Source organism: Schistocerca cancellata, chromosome 1 (genome assembly GCF_023864275.1).
Source record: "Schistocerca cancellata isolate TAMUIC-IGC-003103 chromosome 1, iqSchCanc2.1, whole genome shotgun sequence".
NCBI lineage: Eukaryota > Metazoa > Arthropoda > Insecta > Orthoptera > Acrididae > Schistocerca > Schistocerca cancellata.
The window spans coordinates 839544811-839567679 of NC_064626.1; the positions used below are offsets into that span (position 1 = coordinate 839544811).

The window sequence follows — 22869 nt, forward strand, 5'->3', positions numbered from 1 at the left end:
GGCGAGAAACCTGGGGCTTAAACTAAGTGCAAAAAAGACGCAAGTAATCTTAATAGCCCATCAGAAATTAATAAGTTCAGATTTCCGCGAACGGCTACCTCCTATTCTGCTCGACGGTACTCCAATACCATATCAGAAAACAGTTAAGAACTTGGGTGTAACTTTGGATGAGCATCTCAACTGGGCAGAGAATACAGTCGCAGTGTGCCGAAAGATGTCTGCTTGTCTCTATGCTCTCAAAAAGTTTCGGAACATATTTCCACAGGACTTGAAACGCCAGCTCATGCAAGCACTCGTTCTACCGAACCTCCACTATTGTGATGTAATTCAACAAGGCATGAGTAGTGAAAACAAAAGACGGTTAGAACTAACCAAGAATGCCTGTGTGCGTTACACCTGCAACATTCGCCGATATGATCATGTTAGTGCTTCATACTCCGAGCTAGGGTGGCTGCGGCCGGACAAATTGCGTGACTACCACTCTCTGTCTATTTCACCGACTCCTCGTCGCGCAAGCACCCCAGTACCTTGCTTCAGAGATTAAAAACCTGTCATGCCATCATAATCAAAACACGAGGTCACTCTTATTTGGTATCCTAACTGTGCCCACTCACAAAACAAAAACTTTTGCAAACTCCTTCTCATTTGCCGCTGTCCGTCTCTGGAACAAACTGCCCCTTACCTTGCCCTAAATTCAATCTCCTGCTGCATTTAAGAAGAAGTTGAAGCATTTCCTACTATCATCCTCATAACGTTCTTCACAAAATTAATGTACAAGGCCAATCCTCTCATCTGTCAAATAGCAAAGCTAGCGTCTCCTATCTTGCTACTGAGATGCTTTCCTCTTTATCTATCTCTATTAGCCATGCAATCTTCTTTTCTTTTATATTTCCTTAATTAAGTTTCATCATGTCTCTCTATTCTTCTCCTCCCTTCACCATCAGTCTCCCTCATACTCCCTGCTGCTAGCACTCCTATCTAAAATCTGTCTCTTCAATAATGTCTAATTATAACAGTACTTATGATCTATGAATATAAACTCTATATGTATGTATTTTTCCAGGTGTGCCTTTGTAATTGTTTATTTCACTTTCTCTACTAGATGTAGTTTAACATGCCTACTAAAACATATGAATGTAAAATAAGTAGAATGTCTGGTTAGATGTAAGAGAGGGCCTGATGGCCCTAATCTTGCCAGGTTAAATAAATAAATAAATAAATAAATAAAGTGAGCACCATTCATTAGAAAAACTGTGCCATGTACAGGGTGACAATTATTGAGCTAAATGAAAGAAAAAAGTAAATTAGTTACAAACTATGGCATGCACACACTTTGTTCAACATGTAAACATAATTACAGATGTTTGGATTTAGGTTATGATGTGTTCAATATGCCTGCCATAATTGGTGATGATGTGTGGCGCAGACAAATAGCGCAATTCTGCATGACCAGCAGAAGTGTCGGAACATCAATGCTGTCGATGACCTCCTGAATGGGTTTTCAGCTCAGCAATGGTTTTGGGCTCATTGCTGTACACCTTGTCTTTAATATAGCCCCACAAAAAGGAGTCACTTGTTTTCAGATCCAGAGTGTATGGTGACCAATTGAGGCCCATGCCAGGCCTCTGGGTACCCCAGAGCCAGAATGTGGTCCCCAAAGTGCTCCCTCAGGTCATCAGACGCTCTTGTGCTTCAGTGGGTTGACCTCTGTCTTGCATGAACCACATCTTGTGAAAATCAGGATCACTTTGAATAATTGGGATGAAATCATCTTCCAAAACCTTCACATACTATTCAGTAGTCACCGTGCCATCAAGGAATATTGCACATCACACAGTCATCCGTAGAGTTGTTACACATTGTTAATTAGAGGGACCTGCCATGAAAAATCTGCAATTTTTCAACATTTGTACATGGCTTTACCTGGAATGATCATTCCATTGAGAATAGCATGGGGAGGGGGAGGGGGAGACAGGGAGGGGGGGGGGGGTCTTGATGTTGTTAAACATTGGCCATTAGAGGTATTAACACTATCCTTTGAAAAAAGATGTGTGATCAAAGTTATAGTGCTAAGGCCTGATTCTTTTTTTATTTTTTATTTATTTTTGCAGTTTCTTGCATAATTTGAGAAATTTGGGATTCCTCTGAAGCTCAGTAATTATGTGGTGTAAAAATAAGTTTAACCACTGCAAATTGTAGAAAATCTAATGCTCTACAAAAAATTCTAAATGCCTTTTGTCGTAAAAAATATACAGTAAAGACTGAAAAAATTTGCAAAATTTCGTTATATTTTTGCTCCTTCCCAGTTAGCATAGGGATCTTGAGGTCAAAACATGGGTTCTATACTATTCACCAGCTAAATACAACTTTGCTCCCTGTGGGTCCGGGGATTAGAGTAGGCCCGAGGTATTCCTGCCTGTCGTAAGAGGTGACTAAAAGGCCTCACACACGTTTTGGCCTTTATGTGATCGTCACCTATGTGGTTTGACCTCCATTTTTCAAAATTTTCCCGAAGAGCGAGCTAATTGGGGAAGGGCGCCTTACATGGTGAATTGTGTTCATCATGTGCTGAGACCTCTCGCATCCTTCGTTGACATGGATCTGCACTTCCACTCGTTCTCCAGCTGTTGGCCGAAGTCACCCTCCTGGGTGCATTTCCCTCCGTCCTCTGTGCAGTACGCTTTCTGCGCTGTCGACAAGAATTGACTTTTTAGCTCATTTGTGCCTGATATCCAGCATGGTAGCCAGTCTGTTGTCGTGGGGCTGCCATGTACCCTATTGGTTGTAGCCCCCCGACCACACAGGCATCTCTCTGCTGATGCCTGCACTGTTAACTCCCCGCGTAGATGCCTGTCACCCTGGGGCATCCGGACTCCCAGCAATGGCCATCCTGCAAGTTGGCCTTTGTTGCGGCTGGGTGGTGCCCATGGGGAGGGCCCCTGGTTGGAGTGGGTGGCATTAGGGCGGATGACACACCATGAAGCCTAGTACGTCATCTCTTGCTGGTGGCCAGACACCAGCAGTCTCTAAGCGGTCAAGGTCCAACTTCAATGCTAAGAAATACGACCCCAAATCATTCCTCCAGCCCCCCACCCCACCCCCACCCCCTGGCCACACCATGGGAGGAACGCCAGGCTAAGGATGGCAGCAAAGCTTAAAGCTTATTCGTCCTGGTACCTCGTATGTATGAGAGTTGATGGGGAACTTTCTTGTCAATGAAACGTCAGTTTTTTGTGGAGCATTTTGAAGGCAAGTTTGGGGAGGTGGAGGGCTTGTCCGAAATGCGGTCAGGGTCGGTCTTGATCAAAACAGCATCCTCCACCCAGTCATGGGCACTACTCGCCTGTGACAAGCTGGGAAACGTTTCTGTTACCATCACACCCCATAAAAGCTTAAATATGGTCCAAGGTATCATATTTCACAGGGACCTCCTTTTGCAGTCTGACAATGAGCTGTGCGCCAATTTAGAGTGGCGAGAAGTACATTTCATATGGCGTGTCCACCGGGATCCAAGGGATAATCAGGTTGCCACCAGTTCCTTCATCTTGGACTTCGAGAGTGACGCATTACCTGAGAATGTCAAGGTGATAGCCTACTGCTGTAACGTAAAGCCATATATCCCTCCCTCGTTGCGATGTTTTAAGTGCTGGAAGTTCAACAATATGTCTTCCCGCTGTACTTTCAGCATCACCTGTTGGTAATGTGGACGTCCTTCACATCCGAATACTCCATATGCCCTGCCTCCCATCTGTGTCAACTGCGGAGAGCACCTTTTGCCTTGCTCGCCAGACTGCAGGATTCTCCAGAAACAAAGAAAAATAATGGAATACAAGGCCCTGGACCGACTGACCTACATGGATGCTAAGAGAAAATGTGAGATCCTACATCCTGTGCATATGACATCAACCTACGCTGCCGCTACGACAATGGTTCTACCATCTTCTGTTCTGCTGCATGCAGTTGGCTCTCAGAGCCCCCAGACTCCACCGGCCCCCTTGATGCCGAAGGCGCTTTCCTCCCTGTTGTTCCTGCACAAACTACTTCAGGAGCAACAACCCCCCCCCTACCCCCCCAACCATCGTGGTCGTCAGTCCCCACTTCTCAGCCGGAGAAGCGTAAGTCTTCTTCGGCTCCTCTCACCAGGAAGGGATCACTTGATCCCTTGGGTCACTTCCTTCCCAGGTTCCTGCAATGGCTGAAGCAACCACAGTTAGCTGGTCATATGGCTTCACAGTCCTCCTCACTCCCTGAGACTGAATCAGTGAAGTCCTCCCTACCGGACAAACCTAAGGAGCAGCGAGAGAAACCAGAAACGGAAAATACCCCTAAGAGCCAAGGCACTGGGTGGCACTCACACCACCACTGCCTACAAACTCTGTGTCTGAGAATGAGGTGGAGTCTCTGGCGTCCGCTGAGGACGTAGATCTCGCTGGGCTCTCAGTCACAATGGATGTCGATTGCACAGGTACTCATCTGGTGGCAGCAGGGACCCTGAGGCGTAGACTGCCTCATTGAGTGTTTCATGCCTTCCCAGTCTCATGATAACCTAATCCTCTAGTGGAATTGCGATGGTTTTTCCACCACCTGGCTGAGCTACAGCAACTGTTAAGCTTTACACCTGCTTTCTGCATTGCCCTCCAGGAAACCTGGTTCCCAGCAATGCGGACCCCTGTCCTTCGCAGCTATAAGCAATATTACAGGAACCGTAGCAACTATCATAGTGTGTCAGGTGGAGTTTGTGTCTATGTCTTGCACTCAGTATTTAGTGAATTTATTTATTTATTTTACACATCAAGTTTCGTAGGACCAAATTGAGGAGCAAATCTCCAAGGTCATGGAACGTGTCAGTACATGAAATTACAACATAAACGTAATAACAGATAAAAATAAATGTTCATGAACCTTAAAAAAGTCGGTCCATAAGTTTAAGTAAACGTTATCAGCAATACAAAAAAAAAAAAAAAGAAAAAAAAAAAAAAAAGAAAAAAAAAATCAGCTTAATGTTTCAAGGAACTCCTTGACAGAATAGAAGGAGTGACCCACGAGGAAACTCTTCAGTTTTGATTTGAAAGCCCGTGGATTACTGCTAAGATTTTTGTATTCGAGTGGCAGCTTATTGAAAATGGATGCAGCAGTATACTGCACACCTTTTTGCACAAGAGTTAAGAAAGTCCAATCCAAATGCAGGTTTGATTTCTGCCGAGTATTAACCGAGTGAAAGCTGCTTATTCTTGGCAATAAACTAATATTGGTAACAAGAAACGACAATAAGGAATATACGTATTGAGAGGCCAATGTCAAAATACCCAGACTCTTGAACAGAGGTCGACAAGAGGTTCGTGAACTCACACCACTTATTGCCCGAACCACCCATTTCTGAGCCAAAAATATCCTTTTAGAATGGGAAGAGTTACCCCAAAATATAATACCATATGACAATAGCGAATGAAAATAAGCAAAGTAGACCAATTTTCATGTCGAACACTCACTCACTTCAGATACCGTTAGAATAGTAAAAATGGCAGTTTTAAGTCTTTGAACAAGATCCTGAACGTGGGCTTTCCATGACAGCTTACTATCTATCTGAACACCTAGAAATTTGAACTGTTCAGTTTCACTAATCATGTGCCCGTTCTGTGAAATTAAAATGTCAGGTTTTGTTGAATTGTGTGTTAGAAACTGTAAAAACTGAGTCTTACTGTGATTTGGCGTTAGTTTATTTTCTACAAGCCATGAACTGAGGTCATGTACTGCACTATTTGAAACCGAACCAATGTTGCACACAACATCCTTTACTACCAAGTTAGTGTAATCAGCAAACAGAAATATTTTAGAGTTACCCGTAATACTAGACGGCATATCATTTATATAAATATGGACCAGCAGTGGCCCCAACACTGATCCCTGCCCCTCCCCCCCCCCCCCCCCCCCACTTGACAGTACAGTACCCCACTCAGATCCCACATCACAGCTGTTATCAACATTGTAAATAATGACCTTTTGCTGCCTGTTGCTAAAGTAAGAGGTGAACCAATTGTGAGCTACTCCCCATATTCTGTAATGGTCCAACTTTTGGAGCAATATTTTGTGATCAACACAATCAAATGCCTTAGTTAAATCAAAAAATATGCCAAGCGTTCAAAACCTTTTGTTTAACCCATCCAGTACCTGACAGAGAAAATAGAATATAGCATTTTCAGTTGTTAAGCGACTTCTAAAGCTGAACTGTACATTTGATAGCAAACACTGATGGCATAGAAATAGGTCTAAAATTATCTACATTATCCCTTTCTCCCTTTTTATAAAGTGGCTTTACCACTGAGTACTTTAATCGCTCAGGAAACTGACCATTCCTAAAGGAAAAATTACAAATATGGATAAATACAGGGCTAACATGTGCAGCACAGTACTTTAATATTCTACTAGACACTCCATCATAACCATGAGAGTCCTTAGTCTTGAGTGATTTAATTATTGACTAATTCTCACTCTTGTCTGTATCACAGAGGAGTATTTCAGACATCAATCTCGGTAAGGCATTTGCCAAGAAAGTTATATGATTTCCTGTAGAAACTAAATTTTTATTTAATTCACAAGCAATGGCTGTGCCCCTTCAAACTCCTTTTGAAGCTGTGGCTTTGAGGATAAGGACGACACAGGAAATAATTGTCTGCAATGTATATCTCCTTCCAACTGGTGTAGTACCCCTGAACATATTGACTGCGCTGATTGATCAACTCCCTAAACCCTTCCTATTTTTGGTAGACGTTAACATAACCCCTTGTGGGGTGGCGCTATGCTTACAGGCCGAGGTAGGGAGGTTGAAAATTTACTGTCCCAACTTGACCTCAACCTCTGCCTCTTAAATACAGGTGCCCCCACACATTTCAGTGTGGCACATGGCACACATTCAGCCATTGATGTCCCAGTTTGCAGTCCTGGCCTACTCCCATCTGTCCACTGGAGACCACATGACGACCTGTGGGGTAGTGACCAGTTCCCCATCTTCCTGTCACTCTCCTGGCATCATGCCCATGGATGCCTACCCAGATGGGCTTCAAACAAGGCAGAGTGGGAAGCCTTCACCTCTGCTGTCACCTTTGAATGTCCCTCAAATGGTGCCATCGATGTTGTCGTTAAACAGGTCACTACTACGATAGTTTCAGCAGCGGAAAACGCGATCCCTCATTCTATCGGGTGCCCCCAGCGAAAAACAGTCCCTTGGTGGTCACCGAAAGTCACTCAGGCAATTAAAGAGCGCCTACAAGCTCTACAGCTACAAAAGTGGCACCCTTCCCTAGAGCACCTAATAGCCTTTAAGTGGCTCCAACAAACTGCATGTCATTAAGGAGACTATGAATGTGTGGAAGTAGTGCACAAACCCTCTCACAGGGAATCAGTTGTCCTCTGCCGGCTCTGCATTGGCCATACGTTCCTAACACGTGGATATCTCCTCTTTCACGAGGATGCACCTCGGTGTTGCTTTGGCTCACAAATGGTCGTCCAACTCTTGCTGGACTGCACACTTTTAGCCGCTCTGCGACGGACTTTTAACTTCCTGCATCCTACATTCGTTGTTGGGTGACAATGCCTCAACAGCAGATTTAGTTTTACATTTTATTCGAGAAGGTGGGTTTTATCATTTGATCTAAATTTTAGCGCATGTCCTTTGACCCTCTGTGTCCTCCACCCTAGTGCTTTTAGGGTGGAGGTTTTAGTGTGTTGCAGAGTGGCTGGCTTCTCCTTTTTATTCTCATGGTCAGCGAGCCATGGTAATCTGCTCTCTTGTTTTGATCTCTTCTACATGTTTCTTGCGTGTCTCTGTGATTTTCTTGTCCAATTTTGTCCATTTTAGTGTTCGTTGCCCTTCTGTCATTCTTGTGGTTTTCTCCTTTCTTCCAGCTGTGATTTTTATATCTCGATTATTTTACCCCCCCCCCCCCATTTTTGGAATTATTTTAATCGGAATGAGGGACCAATGACCTAGCAGTTTGGTTGCCCCACCCCCCACCCTCTTTTAAACCAACCAACCAAATACAACATCTAAAGTTCTGAGAATTTGGACCTTAAAGGTTTAATGTACCTGCTGATTGAAATACATGGGACTGTTAGGACAGTATTGTCATTCCTCGTCTTTTTTGTATGTGAAGTAATTTTAATGTGTCTGTATAACACAAATCACTGATTAGCAGACATGTCAGTAGCAGTATTAGTTTCAGTGTTTAAAATTTTGGGTGTGCACCAAGGTCCTGATTTACTATATTAAGGTGGACCTGATACTGCATGCCTAAATAAAATTGATGGTTAATCCAAAAAATATGCTGAGAGATACAGCCTCAAGTATTGACAGTTTAAGACCTTCCACAGAGAATATTCTATAACATTTAGAATGCATTTGGTATTGTATATTAGAAATTTCTTTGTATCACCACTGGATCATTTTGAACAGGAAGGATATTAACATGTAAGTGAACGTTTTTGGTATGTGATTTTTCCTGTAGTCAGTTTTTGTCTTTGAATCAACATAATGTTGAGGACTTTTTGCAGTAGTTGAAATGCTGGTGTGTATAACATTTAACTTCCATGCCTGGTGTTGCATTTACACTGTAAACAAGTCATGGCCTGAGGACAGTAAGCCCAAATGTAAGCAACACATTGTTATAATGTTTAGAGAATAATGGTCAAATTTATGGGGATGACTGCTTCTTTTACAGTTTCCATACTGTTCAGGTTGTCATCTGCACAGTGCTAAATGTTGAGCACCTCAGTGAACCAAGTCAGCAGTGAGTGAATGAGCTCAGATTTGCTCAGCCATGTTTCTCAAATTGAAGTCTGCCCAACAGTGTTAGTTTAGAAATACTATAAGCTGTAATTGTTGCGGAAACCATATTCAGGTATGGTAATGGAACACTGTGCTTTTCAAAGTGTGAAGAACTTGGCATAACCACCCTCATACAGAAACTGTCTGTGAGGAACTTAGCTTAACCGTCCTTACACAAAAGGTTCCTCACCTTTAAAGTGAGTTGGGCATCAGTGAGGAGAATTGACACTGAGGCAGAACATGATGTGTTAACTTGGCACCAGTTACAGCCCAAGCTTCTTTTTTCTGCTCTGTAAGAGTAGAAAAAAGGAGCTTTGAGGAGCTTCACAACACCGTGAATTGTAGCAAAGAATTGTGAAATAGAACAACTTGATGGATTTTGATATTAGTGAATTAAAGAAAGATTCGGAGATTGGTATGACAAATGTGAAAAACCAGTTAATTTTTGTTGCGTCACAATACGCCTTTACTCTAAGAAGCCCTTATAGCCTCGACATAAGATCCTATGTTTACAGTCCATTCACCACCACCACCAGCAGTGATTTGACTTACTTACCTCTCAGATTTCTAAATGCAATAATAACTGAGCTGTCGATACTTGCAGTTTGTGGCATCATGTAAAGTAACTCAAAAAGTTTTGTACAAAAAATTAATACACTTCTACATAGACTCCTTCCATAACACACAAAATGTTGAAACAATGTTCCGTCTGAACCCATGTGCGCACAAGCATGTCTGGGGTTATGGAGCCTACTATATAAACAAATCTTCTCTGGAGATCTCCAAGGTTATTTACAGATGAAACAAACACAATGTCTTTCACATATCCTCATAGGAGGAAATCCGGGGGTGTTATGTCCACAAATTGAGGTGCCTTCTTGGGTGGTCTGTCACATCCTATCCATCACTGTGGAAGTGTTTGGTCCAGGAAGTCATGAGCATATAAACTCCAGTGCGGTGGAGCACCACCTGCTGGAAGGTTGCATTTTGCTGAAGAAGCTGAGGGACAGCAAATAGCTCAAGTATGTGCAGACAAATTTTTCTTGCTGGTGTGATTCTTCAACTTCTCCCATTGTAATTCGTGATGGAATAGTTCACAGTCGAAGGGCCCGATGTCATCAACCAAATGGCACAATATTTTGTCAACCAACCACATTGCCATCATCAGGTGTGCTAATGAATTGATCGCTTGGGGGATGGTGTAGGGCATATATTCCCTCCCCCCATTCCCCTCTGATCTGAGTCTGTGTCATTATACACTGAAGAGCCAAGGAAACTGGTACACATGCGTAATATTGTGTAGGCCGCCCCGAGCATGCAGAAATGCCACATGATAGAGCATGGACCCAACTAATGTCTGAAGTAGTGCTGGAGGGAATTGACACCATGAGTCCAGCAGGGCTGCCATAAATCCGTTAAGAGTACAAGCGGGTGGAGATCTCTTCTGAACAGCACGTTGCAAAGTGTCCCAGATATGCTCAACAGTGTTCATGTCTGAGGAGCTTAGTGGTCAGCGGAAGTGTTTAAACTCAGAATAGTGTTTCTGGAGCTACTCTCTAGCAATTCTGGATGTGTGGGGTGTCACATTGTCCTGCTAGAATTGTCCAAGTCCATCGGAATGCACAATGGACATGAATGAATGCAGTTGATCAGACAGGATGGTTATGAACGTGTCACTTATCAGAGTTGTATCTAGATGTATCTGTGGTTCCATATCACTCCAACTTCGCATGCCCCACACCATTACAGAGCCTCCACGAGCTTGAAAAATTCTCTGTTGACATGCAGGGTCCATTTATTCATGAGGTTGTCTCCATACCCGTATACATCCATCCACTCAATACAATTTGAAATGAGACTCATCTGACCAGGCAACACATTTCCAGCCATCAACATTCCATAGTCGTTGTTGACAGACTCGGGCAAGGCATAAAGCTTTGTGTTGCACAGTCATCAAGGGTACATGAGCAGGCCTTTGGCTCCGAAAGCCCATGTTGATGATGTTACGTTGAATGGCTCGCATGCTGACACTTGTTGATGGCCCACCATTGAAATCTGCAGCAATTTGCTGAAGGGTTGCACTTCTGTCATATTGAATGATTCTCTTCAGTCACTTTGGTCCCGTTCTTGCAGGATCTTTTCCTGGCTGCAGCGATGTTGGAGATTTGATGTTTTACCAGGTTCCTGATATTCACTGTACACTTGTGAAATGGTCGTATGGGAAAATCCCCACTTCGTCGTTACCTCGGAGATGCCATGTACCATCGCTCGTGCACTGACTATAACACCATGTTCAGACTCACTTAAACTGATCTAACATTTGCACCAGACTCTTGTTGTCTTATGTAGGTGTTGCCGACTGCAGTGTCATATTCTTCCTGTTTACATTATCTCTGTATTTGAATACACATGCCTATATCAGTTTCTTTGGTGCTTCAGTGTAGAATCTATCGAAATTTGAGCAAGGGAATTGATGATCAATTGTGACAGTGGCCACATCCTTAGTAAAGTCTCTGAACTCACACTTAGTCTGATTCAGAAGAGAAAATAGATATCTTACAACAAATAGACTTTGAATCCCTGGATGTGACTGCTAATGTAGCAATGTGTTGGCAGGAGGAGGAGGGGAAGAAATGCTGGCTGCATGCTTTTTCCTGGGTGTGGACTGTGCAGTTTGCACCATGTCAGAGGGAGGGGGGAGATAAAGTAGAAGCCCTGGGTAACTCTTAGGCAATCATTCATCAGTGTACCTGATGATGGTAATGTGATCAGTTGCAGAAATATTGTGCCTGTTGGATACTGGCATCAGGCAGTTCACCTGTGAATTATTTTGTCGCTTTATGTTATGGTTTTCTTTATGCAAAAAACTGGTCTGACTATGCTGTCTTTCATCAGTGCACACCACTCATTCACCTTTTTGCTGTCTCTGATATGTTCTGGAAAAACTGTCAGGTTTTTCTGAACTGCAGGTGCAAATGTTGTACTGATTAACATTCGTACATGTGTGGAAGACTGCTTTGTCAGAGAAAATGACATTTCCTAGATAGCTGGAATTTACCTGATCCAATCCTTCTCAGTAGCTAATTCATGTTGAAGCAGCAAGTCTCTTCACTTCAGTACTAGTATGTAAGCAAAGCCGTTTGTGCAGTACCTTGTAAGTACCATTGATGGATGTTTTAGCTCTTGTGATGCTCAGTGAATGGCTGTGATGGGTTTCTTTGGACGGTCTCTCTTATCTTATCAGGTACCTTATTTCTCTGTTCTTATTTCTAATTACGTAAAGTACTCATGATAACGTATGTCAAATATGTCGCATGATCTGATGATAATTTTGGCCATCTACAGTTATAATGTAACAGAATCTGACACGCCCTGTGGGATTATGGTAGTCATAGCAGATAATTTTATTCCTTTTTTTATGAGATATGCTTGGTGTAGATTCTTCTTATTGAAATTTGGTATTTGGTGTGATCTTTATTGTGAGATATGCTTAGTGCAATTCTTTCCTGTATTTATTATTAAAAAACAATATCTCTGCTTCAGGGACTTCAATGAATAGAAAGTGGCACGAAAGGAATGATATCATTATATCTTTTTAAAAAAATTGTGAATTCTTATTTTAAATTGATACACATCTGACTATAGTGTAAGTGCTTGACTTGTTATTTGAATGTTATTGCTTGTTTCTTGTAAGTATGTTGACTTCAAAATTGCAAGAGAAATAACGCCCAACAGCTTCTGTGGTCCATGTTAGCTCTGGTGGGTGGTTCTGCTGTTGCCACACTTTGCTCAGTCATTGTACAGTAGACACAAAATAATAATTACAGCTACAATTAACATACATATAAGATGTAAATTTATCCTTTTTCTAATTCTTCAAGAACAAAAATTTAATTAGTGGCTTGACATTCTGAGTGGTGGAATATTTAGGTGGAAAACACTCACTCAAATCAGGAGGAGAGAGTGGCATTTTAACAGTCACCTCTGCCATTTCATCAGAAGTGTGCTATTCTGCCAGAAACTGTGTGTCTGTTTATGCGCCCAGTGGATAGGAGATTGTCATACCGAGCTTTAGTACTCATAACACGTGGTGGCTCCCTTTGAAATTCACATGGGAAATTTCTTTGGACAGCAGTGGGTAATTTTGTTTCTGCTTACCACTCTATGCATTGGGCTCTCTCTCGGGAAATAGTCATTTCTGGTAATTATTTAGCACAAACAATCCTGTTGGAAGAACATCCGCAACTGAGCATTGTACCAGAGGTTGAAAATACCGCTTTGGTTGTAAAGTTCTTTTATTATCACACGATCAGTTTTGGGCTATTATAATCCCATCTTCAGGTGTTGTAATTTGGTGCTGTGGCCCCCCCGAGTGCCGCAGTGGACATGTACTAGGTGCAGTGTGCTATCTATGAGCGCAGAACAGGGAGTTATTTAGCAGTTGAAATAAAGGAATCAATTAGAAAAAAAACTTACATAGTTCTTTTTGACTTTCTTTACATTTTGCGACAAACTGCAAGGATGTGTGTCTCACTTTTTAATTGCATATGGAAATCACAGAAGTTTCATGTTGTCACCTTGTACACTGCTAGGTAAAGACCTCCTACAGACTTATTAATGCATTATGGTCTTCAGCTATTCTGATACGTGTTGCTCCTCCTTGTTTCCTGCCATTATCTACCCATTTTCCATTAGCCCAATGAACTCCCTTGACCTGTCTGCCTACATATTCTGCCCATTCAGTTTCATTTTCAGTACAGGCTTCCCACTCCTGTATGTTCCATGATCCAATGTGTTTCTTGACTCTCCCAGTAATTGTCAACTTTTGTCTCTTCGGTGGCCAACTGCTCACCCTCAGTTATTGTATTTGCCATCCAGTCTGTAGTTAGAATTGCCATATGTATGTGTAAGAATAAAAAGACAAGAATTAAAATTACAAAGTGAAAATTGTACTGTTTTGTGCCAATTTAACTTGGTGGTTGAAAAATGAGTTCAGAAAGTCATTCCTCCACACACATAGGAAAACGATACAAGCCCCACTACTGTTAAGGGTGGAACTGAGAGCTTGTTATGATCAGAGATTGCCTGTAGATTAAAATCTTGAACCTCTGTGTTTTTTTGCTGATGGGTTTTTAAAACCACTACAGTTCTACTTTGTGTGTAAAATAAATGTATTCCAGCTCTCAAGTTCATATATGTCTTTTTTTTAAAAGAAGCTATGAACCTGTAGGAGTATGGGAAAAAAAAGAAAAAAAAAGGGTTACAGGAAAGCACAGACAGACATTATATCATTTAGTGTGTGTTGCTAGCAGAATTCATTTTTGCCATTTCACTTACTGAGAGAATTAAATAACAGCAGTCTTGTCATACACAACTGATTTCTTTGGTAAAGTTTCTTCATTCTTCTTTAGTTAATGAGAAATACGTTTTTAAATGTAATGGGGATTTCTTCTCCCAAACAGTGTGAACAATCAGGTAAGTGATGATTTTGGAAAATTACTACAAGAACAGAGAGAGATTTGAGATTCATAGAAGGTTCAGATGATGTTAAAACCTTGTCAACTAACTGTTAAAACAAGCGTCTTGGCAGCTATGTGAGAAGCAGTTAATGAAAATGAAAGCTAGATAATACCCACTAAGTCGTCGCAGAGCTTAAAATTCTCATTCTGTGTAAAATCAGTCATGTGTCAAAGTTGTCTACCCAGGTTTTTGTTGATGTTGCTGGCATAGAAATGAAAGGTCATGGAATGACTCAGTTGTGTCTTGTCATAATGGTTCATCAAAGATAACTGTAATATGTTTCAGTATTATGGGGAGGGAAGCTGCTATTCACCATATAGAGGAGATGCTGAGTCGCAGAAAGGCACAACAAAAAGACTCGCACCATTACAGCTTTTGACCATTAAGGCCTTTGTCAACAAGACACACACACACACACACACACACACACACACACACACAGAGAGAGGCAACTTGAAACTACACTGTGAGCAGCAGCACCATGTTTTGTGTGTGTGTGTGTGGGGGGGGGGGGGGGTGGTATGTGTGTCAATTGTTGATGAAGGCCTTAATGGCCCAAAGCTATAATTGTGAGAGTCTTTTTGTTGTGCCTATCTGCTACTCAGCATCTCCTCTATATGGTGAATAGCAACTTTCCTTCTCATAATATTGATATTCCATCTCGAATTTTCCATAATATATTTCATTTATTTGATTGTCAGGTGAGTGCAAAACAGACATATTAAAATGCTGAATGGAAAATAACATAAGTTTCTCAGTGGAGGAAAGGCCATTACATCCGAAGCAACAGAATTGTGTAGTTTATAATCCTTATATTACTCAGAGTGAAGAAGAGTCTGATTTTCTTAATAGACATTAACAGTTCCAGTATACCTCTAGTGTCAGTAATGCTCCATCTCGAATGACCTTGCTATCAATGGAATTCCAAACATAAAAGATGGAAAAATGAAATAAATGGTTTAGAAATACTATCATCAGAACTGTTGATGTCTAGTTTCAACACCAAACAGTAGATTAAGAATTTGTCTTTCTTACTCAATGACATAATTTTTGTGTTTGATACTCATTCATAAGTCATAGGTGTATAAATAAAAAACAGTGTATTAAATCTTCATGTGGAACAGCACCAACCTAGATATAATCACTATGATCTGTCAAGCTTCAGTATCTACTTGTTTCTAGACTCTCTGTCTCTACTGACTATTGAATCTGAAAGTTTCCAACACTGAACTCTGAATTTTCTGTAGGTAATGTTGTGTGGTTAGATGAAGCATCTGCTGCAAGAGCTCTCCACGGTCTTTCTAAACAAATACAAGGACTTGAAGCATTTCATGCAAAAGCTGACCCATATAGGAAAGAGGAAAAGAGACAGGCAGCAAACAAGGAGAGTGATAAAAATGATGATATTGTTGTTTTGGACCAAATTCGCTCTCAAGATGGTGAAATAATCATGGTTGTGGATGAAGTTGATGCTGAATCTGATGTACATACTCCATCTGAAGATGTGAGAGTGAATACTGCTGTGAGTTACTATGTCATACTTAGCTATTAACTTTAAAAAAAAATTGCTGGCATTTATATTAAAATTAATTTCCTGTAGCAAGTGTCATCAAATAATGAAGCAAAGGATACTGTTAATGCTGTTGACATCACAGTACCAATACCACCTGGCTTATGGCGAAAAGGTGCTGACTATCCTAAGGCTAAATGTATTCTGCTTCGATTTTCTACTAGAGCAGACAAGAAGTATAGGCATGCCGAAAAGTTAAGCGAATATTATAAAAAACATGGAAATCCCAACTATGGAGGTATGATTTTTCTTTTTTTTCAGTGTGTGATGCAAAATTTTTTGTCTGTAAAAAACATGTAAGTCTTGACTTTTCATAGGTGTGAAAGGTATTATAACAACTTCAAGAAAAAGACGTTTCCAGGCCATTGATATGAATGAAAAAAAGTTTGATGATGATCTGGGTGATTATTCAAGTGTTCGAGCTGATTTAGTTCAAGAAACTAACAGTAAGAATCCTTGGGGTGTGTTAGCGAAGAACTGGAGTACAATGGATAAAAGTTTGCTTAGAAGACCAAGTAAGTAAAGAATATGTAATATTTAAATGTGAACTACTTTAGTTGTGTGTTTAGCATCACCACATGGCCTGTGAAAGAAGCACATACTTACTAATTACTGAACTATGAGAGAGGGAAAACAGTAGTACTGACAGGTACACAGACAGAGAAAATACATTGTGTCTCCCAAGTTTTTGGGATTATATATAGGTTTTTCATTGGAAGAAAAGGCAGGCAGAAATATGAATTGATAAAGGCTCTGTTAAAGGGAAAAAGGTATAATAATAATAATAAAAGAAAGTAGATGGCAAAACAACCTGAAAATAATTATTTTGCGCCTATCAGTTTTCCTATTTTTAAGTTGTAAATGTCAAATTGTATTTGTTTGGTCTGTTGTGCATCCATCAGTCAAGATGCACTTTTTCTTACTGTAGTGTCTCATGTATTATCAATACATTTTAATTAATTTACATATGATCATTTGATGATTGAAGGAAGTGAATTACACCACTTTTGAAGGAAACTTACTGCTCTGAAATTCTGCCTAGTAATGTGATGGCAGTGAATGTGTGGTGAGAATGAGGCCTCAAGCGATTGCTGTACTCTTTCCTGTACTCTTTCTCTTTCCTGTGCTGCAATCCTTTTTCCTTACTTGGTCTGTAAGATGGCTTCCTTGTTGATTCCAGTCTCACGGGGACCGCAAGCAACAATTCGTGTAGCACTGTGAGTTTTATTCTCTGTAATGTCCATCTACCATTAGATATGGAGCGGATATATCAAGAGATAGTTAACTTTGTTTGTCAACCCTTGCTTTTCCCAGTAATGGTTGATTTCAGTGCCCACAAATCATTGTGGGGCAGTGCTATGACTTTTGATCAAGTCATTCTAGCAAAATAAGTAATCACAGATTCTGACTTACACGTATTCAACAGTGCCACTCCAATTCATTTTAGTGTGGTAAAGGGAATGTGTCCAGCTATCCATCTCTTGATCTGTAGCTCCAGCTACATCCCCTCAATCCAATAAAGAGCCCATGATGGCCTCTGTGAGAGTGGTCATTTCCTGATCGTCATGACACTTCCACACCATTACCTGGCAGAGTACCCACCACAGTGGGATCTCAAGAAAGCCAATTGGTATACTTTCAACACTGCCTTTCCATCTTATACCGTTCCACAAGGCAATATTGACTACATACTACAGGTTGCAACTACATGTGAGATGCTTACTCCTTATTCGTGTCTCTTATGGCTGAGTTTTCTCGAAAACCAGCTGTGTTGATGTAACCACAGTGCTTGACCAGTGTGTATGCCTCACAGGGTAGAGTTGACGTCTCACTCACAAAGATCATGCACCTGAAGACCAAAATGGGACTGTGTGCCTACTGGTATATGTCCTATCAAAATTACCACACTTGTCATTAAAAATTTTCACACTCAATCAGTTCTAATTATATGGAAAGGATTCGAAAGGAGACCCTACCTTCATAGAACAGAAAGGATTGTCACAAGTACAAGACACAGTTATAACATTTCTACATGTATGTGTTGATGGCCACACTTATTTGGGCTTGTTATTACTTTCCTTAGGTAACTATTGCTTCTGCCAATCTTTGCTAATGACTACCTTTAATGTTGGTAAGTCCATGATCCTGCCCACAAACACTGCAATATTTAATGGATTTATTGAACTTCTCACAGCACACGGCCTTCTATCATTCAGCCATGTTTGACATTCATCCACGACACCCCACTACTCATTGCATTTTGCACCACCTGTAATGGTTTGTCCCAAGCTGAGCTTCTTGATCACTGAGGGATTTCCCTGACAGCAGTGCTGCTACACTAGACTGCTACATGTAAGGTGCAGATATTGATACTCAAAGAGTAACTATATCCGCAACCTTACATATCACAATACTAAAAGCAGCGGAATTAACAATCCCCTTTTCCTTGGGAACATCTTACCAGAAATCTGTCCCATGTGGTACACACATCAAACCACCAAGGCCATCTAAGCTTGCAGGCAGGTGCTCCTAAGCATTACCAATCTGACTTTAAAAGGCTGTGCGCTCAACTACACTATCTCACAAAATACCAGCCAGTTGAAGGAATGTTAACCCATTAGCGCCGGAATTAATTTTTTCGTGATTTAAAAAAAATATTGTGTTATTATGTCTGTAAAAGGCATAAATTACACAACAGAGTTGTTTCGGCGAAAGTCATTACCGCCATTAGCGAGGTATTTGATGTTGCCATATGGCAACACTAGGCGTTTTCACTACCTAAATTTATACGGATTAAAACTTCAACTAAAATAAGTAGGTTATTTAAATTTCTTATTACATATACAAGTTTCGTGCAAATTTATTATTCAGTCTTCATTATACAATTGATACTTTATAACACAGAACAATTAATAATCAAAAATCAAATCTTGAACTCAGCATTATTATACATGAAATGGAATAAAACAGTCAATACACAATCCCACATTACACTTTGAACACATTGTTCTCACAATAGATTTACAGTCCTTGTGTGCACACCTTTTTTTCTTCTTTCCTTGTGTGTGCTGGATGAGGTGGTCAGTCTTATCAAACCTAATTGAATCAGATATGCGGCTGTCGGAACATGCCCTTGTGTGCAGATGCTCTCCTGGCTCCTTTTGGTAAAGCTTGGTGCCTTTGCAAGTACACTGTTGCTACTTCTCTCTTGAAATCAAGCTGAAAAATAGTTTGGTTTCTTGCTTTATTTTACAAAATCCAACTGTTTTGTATGACGACATCTAACATCCATGTAAAGAGACACCAGTACCATTTCTTGCTTCTTATTGCAGTGCGATAGCATGCTAGATTCTGATCCATCTGATCAGTACCTCCCATATATGTATTATATTTGGCTACCAGTTTTGGTCTGGGAATCATTATATTTCACTTTTTTAGTTGCGAGAATCTCTTGACTTGGCCAACTTCTTGTGCACCACATGAAGAAGGTATCATTGTGACAATTGAGTTGTCCAGCCACCGCACATACAATAATCCATCATTCTTCTCTATAAAATATCCCCGATCTTCCTTGGAAAATAATTTTGGGGCTCAACAAACACATCACCTTCAATATCGTCTTTATAAAGAATCTCCAGTGCCTCAGCAAGCGAGAAACCTCTTCTAAAACAGAAAAGAGAAAATTCGTCCTTTTACTGAGTACAAGCGCCTAGCATTGCCATATGGCAACACCGACGTTCAAACGGCCCAAATGAATGTAGTTTATTTCACAGCAAGCAGTAACCTCCAAAGAATATATATTTGAGTATTTAAAGCACAACCATACTAAAAAAACCAAATTATATATCGTAAGTTACTGTGTAAAACATACTTACTTGAACTTATACTCCATTTTTCTTTGTCATTCAGCAGACGACGACTTCCAACACTGCCTAAGCCGCAGAATTTAAATGTATTGTTAAAACTGTTGTGTTGTAGTGATCTTTACAGTCTTACGAAATGGAATCCAGTGCTGCCAACACTCTCGCTTTGTTGAATTTGTGGAATCAACGATTTTAAAAAAGTGTTACAAATGTTGCCATATGGCAATGCACGGCACTAATGGGTTAAGGTATATGTTGCTACCATAGGGACCCATGCCTCATCTTCACTGGCATGAGCCCAGTTGCATTGTATCTATGGCTGCCAGCTGGCAACCAGTAATCATGGTATTTTCTTGGGCACAATTTTCGTACTGAGCCTACTGTTACTGTAGAATACTTGGCAGCACTTTGATCTTGAGTACTCTTTTCACTATTCTGTGATGTGAGCATTCTGCCTGTATTGCACAGAGAGTGGGGTATTAGAGGTCGGGTGCAGTAAGTGATCTCCCGCCACGGGAGTAGGCCTGGGAGACCCTCGGGCTACTTCTGGCAAGCACACCTCCCTCGCCTAACTGTGTTTTATTATGTTTCTACATATATACTTTACTGTGTATTTGGTTCAGTGTTTCAGAGGAAACTTCTCAAGATCAAATGATCTGTCTAGCCACACCTGAATGGTTGACCAGCATGACTCAAGGTCTTCACAGTGTTTTTGTATTCGTCCTTGATTTTATAATTTTTTGTTTTTACTGTTCTCTGACATGAGCATTCTGGTCGCCTTCCTCAGTGTCTTTTATTACTTTTTATTGGTTACTTTTCGTTCACTCTACTTCTTACCTGGTTCTATGTCTCACATTATACTGCTGTGCTTTGATTATTAAAAGAAGCAGCTCTGGATGAACTCACTGTTTCATCTTTTTAACCTCATAATCAGTCAATCTTGTAAACAGGGCTGTGGCTTATGAACACTTTAACTGCAACAAAATGTTACACATAAATTTTCTAAGACTGTACTGATACGAAATGCTCTAGTAACCAGTGAAATTCGACATTTTAAATTCTTAGTACGTACCATAGAAAATAAACCTAGCTTCAAAGTATTATATTCATGAGTTTGTGCAGAAATTTGAATGCTGCTGTTTTGACTATGACTAATATCCCTGCACAGTTACAGTGAATTGTGAAATCTTGTCTCCTTTGTTAGATTAAACACCTCTTATTCTGAAGGCTCATAGTGAGAAGATTCTTGTGAATGTTACCATGCCAGGGAAAATGTATATAGAATATAGATTTTATACTAGAATAATATGTTTCAATTTAATGTTCATTTCATGGGAATTGAAGGAACTCAAAAAATTGTAACACACGTAAGGATACAGGGTACTTTTTTATGACTTTATTAAATTCTGTAGTCTTTCCTGATTGCATTGATTTATACATTATAGGGTTTCAAATCAAAAATGACCTGTACATACCAAATTTTAAAGTTAAGGTCATGTATGCCGCCACTCCTCCTTTATTTCTGTTACAGAAACCAGTATTATTTCGAAAAGAACTATGAACTTTATGTTTCCAGCAGTTATACGTGTGATACATTGTATATGTTGGTAACAGTGCAGGTTTCTAGTGTCTGTAAATGATTATCTTTGCTAGTATTTACTTTTGTTTCGCTGAAAGCAAAGTGCTATATATATTTGTGGAAGTACATATCCTTTAGTGTGTAATAAACACAAGCTATGCCACACATCAAGAAATTCAATAAAAGGAAATTCCGTGGTAACCAGTTCACAAACAGAGCAAACCACACTGTTGAAAATAACCTATGTATCAGTTCTTCAGGGAAGAAGCTGACACATGGCACGCCTCTTGGTGATTAAAATTGATGAAAAATATTATTTAAAGGCAAGAAAACATTTTATTAGCTTTGTAATTACACCATGGATACGAAAAAAAAATTTACTTAAAGAAAAACACGGAAGTTACACACAAGCCAAGAATAAAGATATTGACAGCAGAGTCATGGAGCAGCACATAAATATAGACGTCAAGGAATTTTTTCTTTTCTTTTAACACTTCCTCCAAAAGAAAAAATCATGAAATTTTTGCTTTGTCTCTTGCATGCCAATTTCTGAACATAGAAAATTAAATCGAACTCGTTCAAGGGGTTTCGTCAAAATATCTGCCAACTGGTTGTGTCCATCAATGTGTTCCAAGAAAATTTCACCGTTCAGATATCTTTCAAGAACATAGAAATGTCGGACCTCTATATGTTTAGAACGTCGATGATATTCTGGATTTTTTGCCAACTTCAATGCACTAGCATTGTTAATGTAAAGAACTGGAGGTTGCCCCGACATTTCCGCTAATTCTGATAGCAGACGACGTAACCAAACTAACTCTTTCGCTCCTTCACTAGCTGCAATTATTTCCGCCTCGGTTGTGGATGTGGCCACTACTTTCTGCAACTGACTTGTCCATGACACTGCACCACCTGAGTACTTTGCAAGAATTCCAGTTGTTGAGTGCCGGACGGTTATCACCTGCGAAATCTGCATCAGCGTAAATCTTTAACTCTTCTTTTTTATTATATACAATTCCAAAATTTAAGGTCCCTTTCAAATACAGGAAAATGCGCTTTACTCTATTCCAGTCTTCAGTGGTTGGTTTCTCCATAGCTCGAACAGCTTTATTGTCTGCAAAAGTGATGTCTGGATGAGTTACTGTTGAAAGGTACATGAGACAACCAACTGCTTCACGGTAGGGTACAGATGACGAAACTTCTTCGTTTTTATTATTGTCCTCACGTCCAATAGGAGTTGAGATTGTGTTGCATTCTGCCATTCGAAATCTTTGCAGAATTTCTTCTGTGTATTTCTCTTGACTTATCATTATTGCTCCGTCTTCATATTGCTTTATTTTTATGCCAAGAAAATTGTCAAGACTGCCAGTTGTTATTTCGAATTCATGTTGTAAAACATTCATATAAACAGCAATTTATTTCTTGTTACTGCCGACAATCAGGCCATCATCAACGTAGATTGCCACATAAAGGCTATTTCCATTTTGTCTACGATAAAATAGGCATGGGTCTGCAT

General features: G+C 40.3%; 1 protein-coding gene across 1 annotated transcript in view; it reads left to right on the forward strand.

Annotated features, from left to right (window-relative positions):
* The window catches only part of LOC126188866 (nuclear cap-binding protein subunit 3-like), a 92207-nt gene that overhangs the window by 32111 nt on the left and 37227 nt on the right, over positions 1-22869 (forward strand). The window contains exons 4-6 of the mRNA XM_049930518.1: positions 15589-15863; positions 15942-16149; positions 16229-16426. Of these exons, the coding sequence (XP_049786475.1) occupies positions 15589-15863; positions 15942-16149; positions 16229-16426 (681 nt within the window). The remainder of the gene's footprint in view (positions 1-15588; positions 15864-15941; positions 16150-16228; positions 16427-22869) is intronic.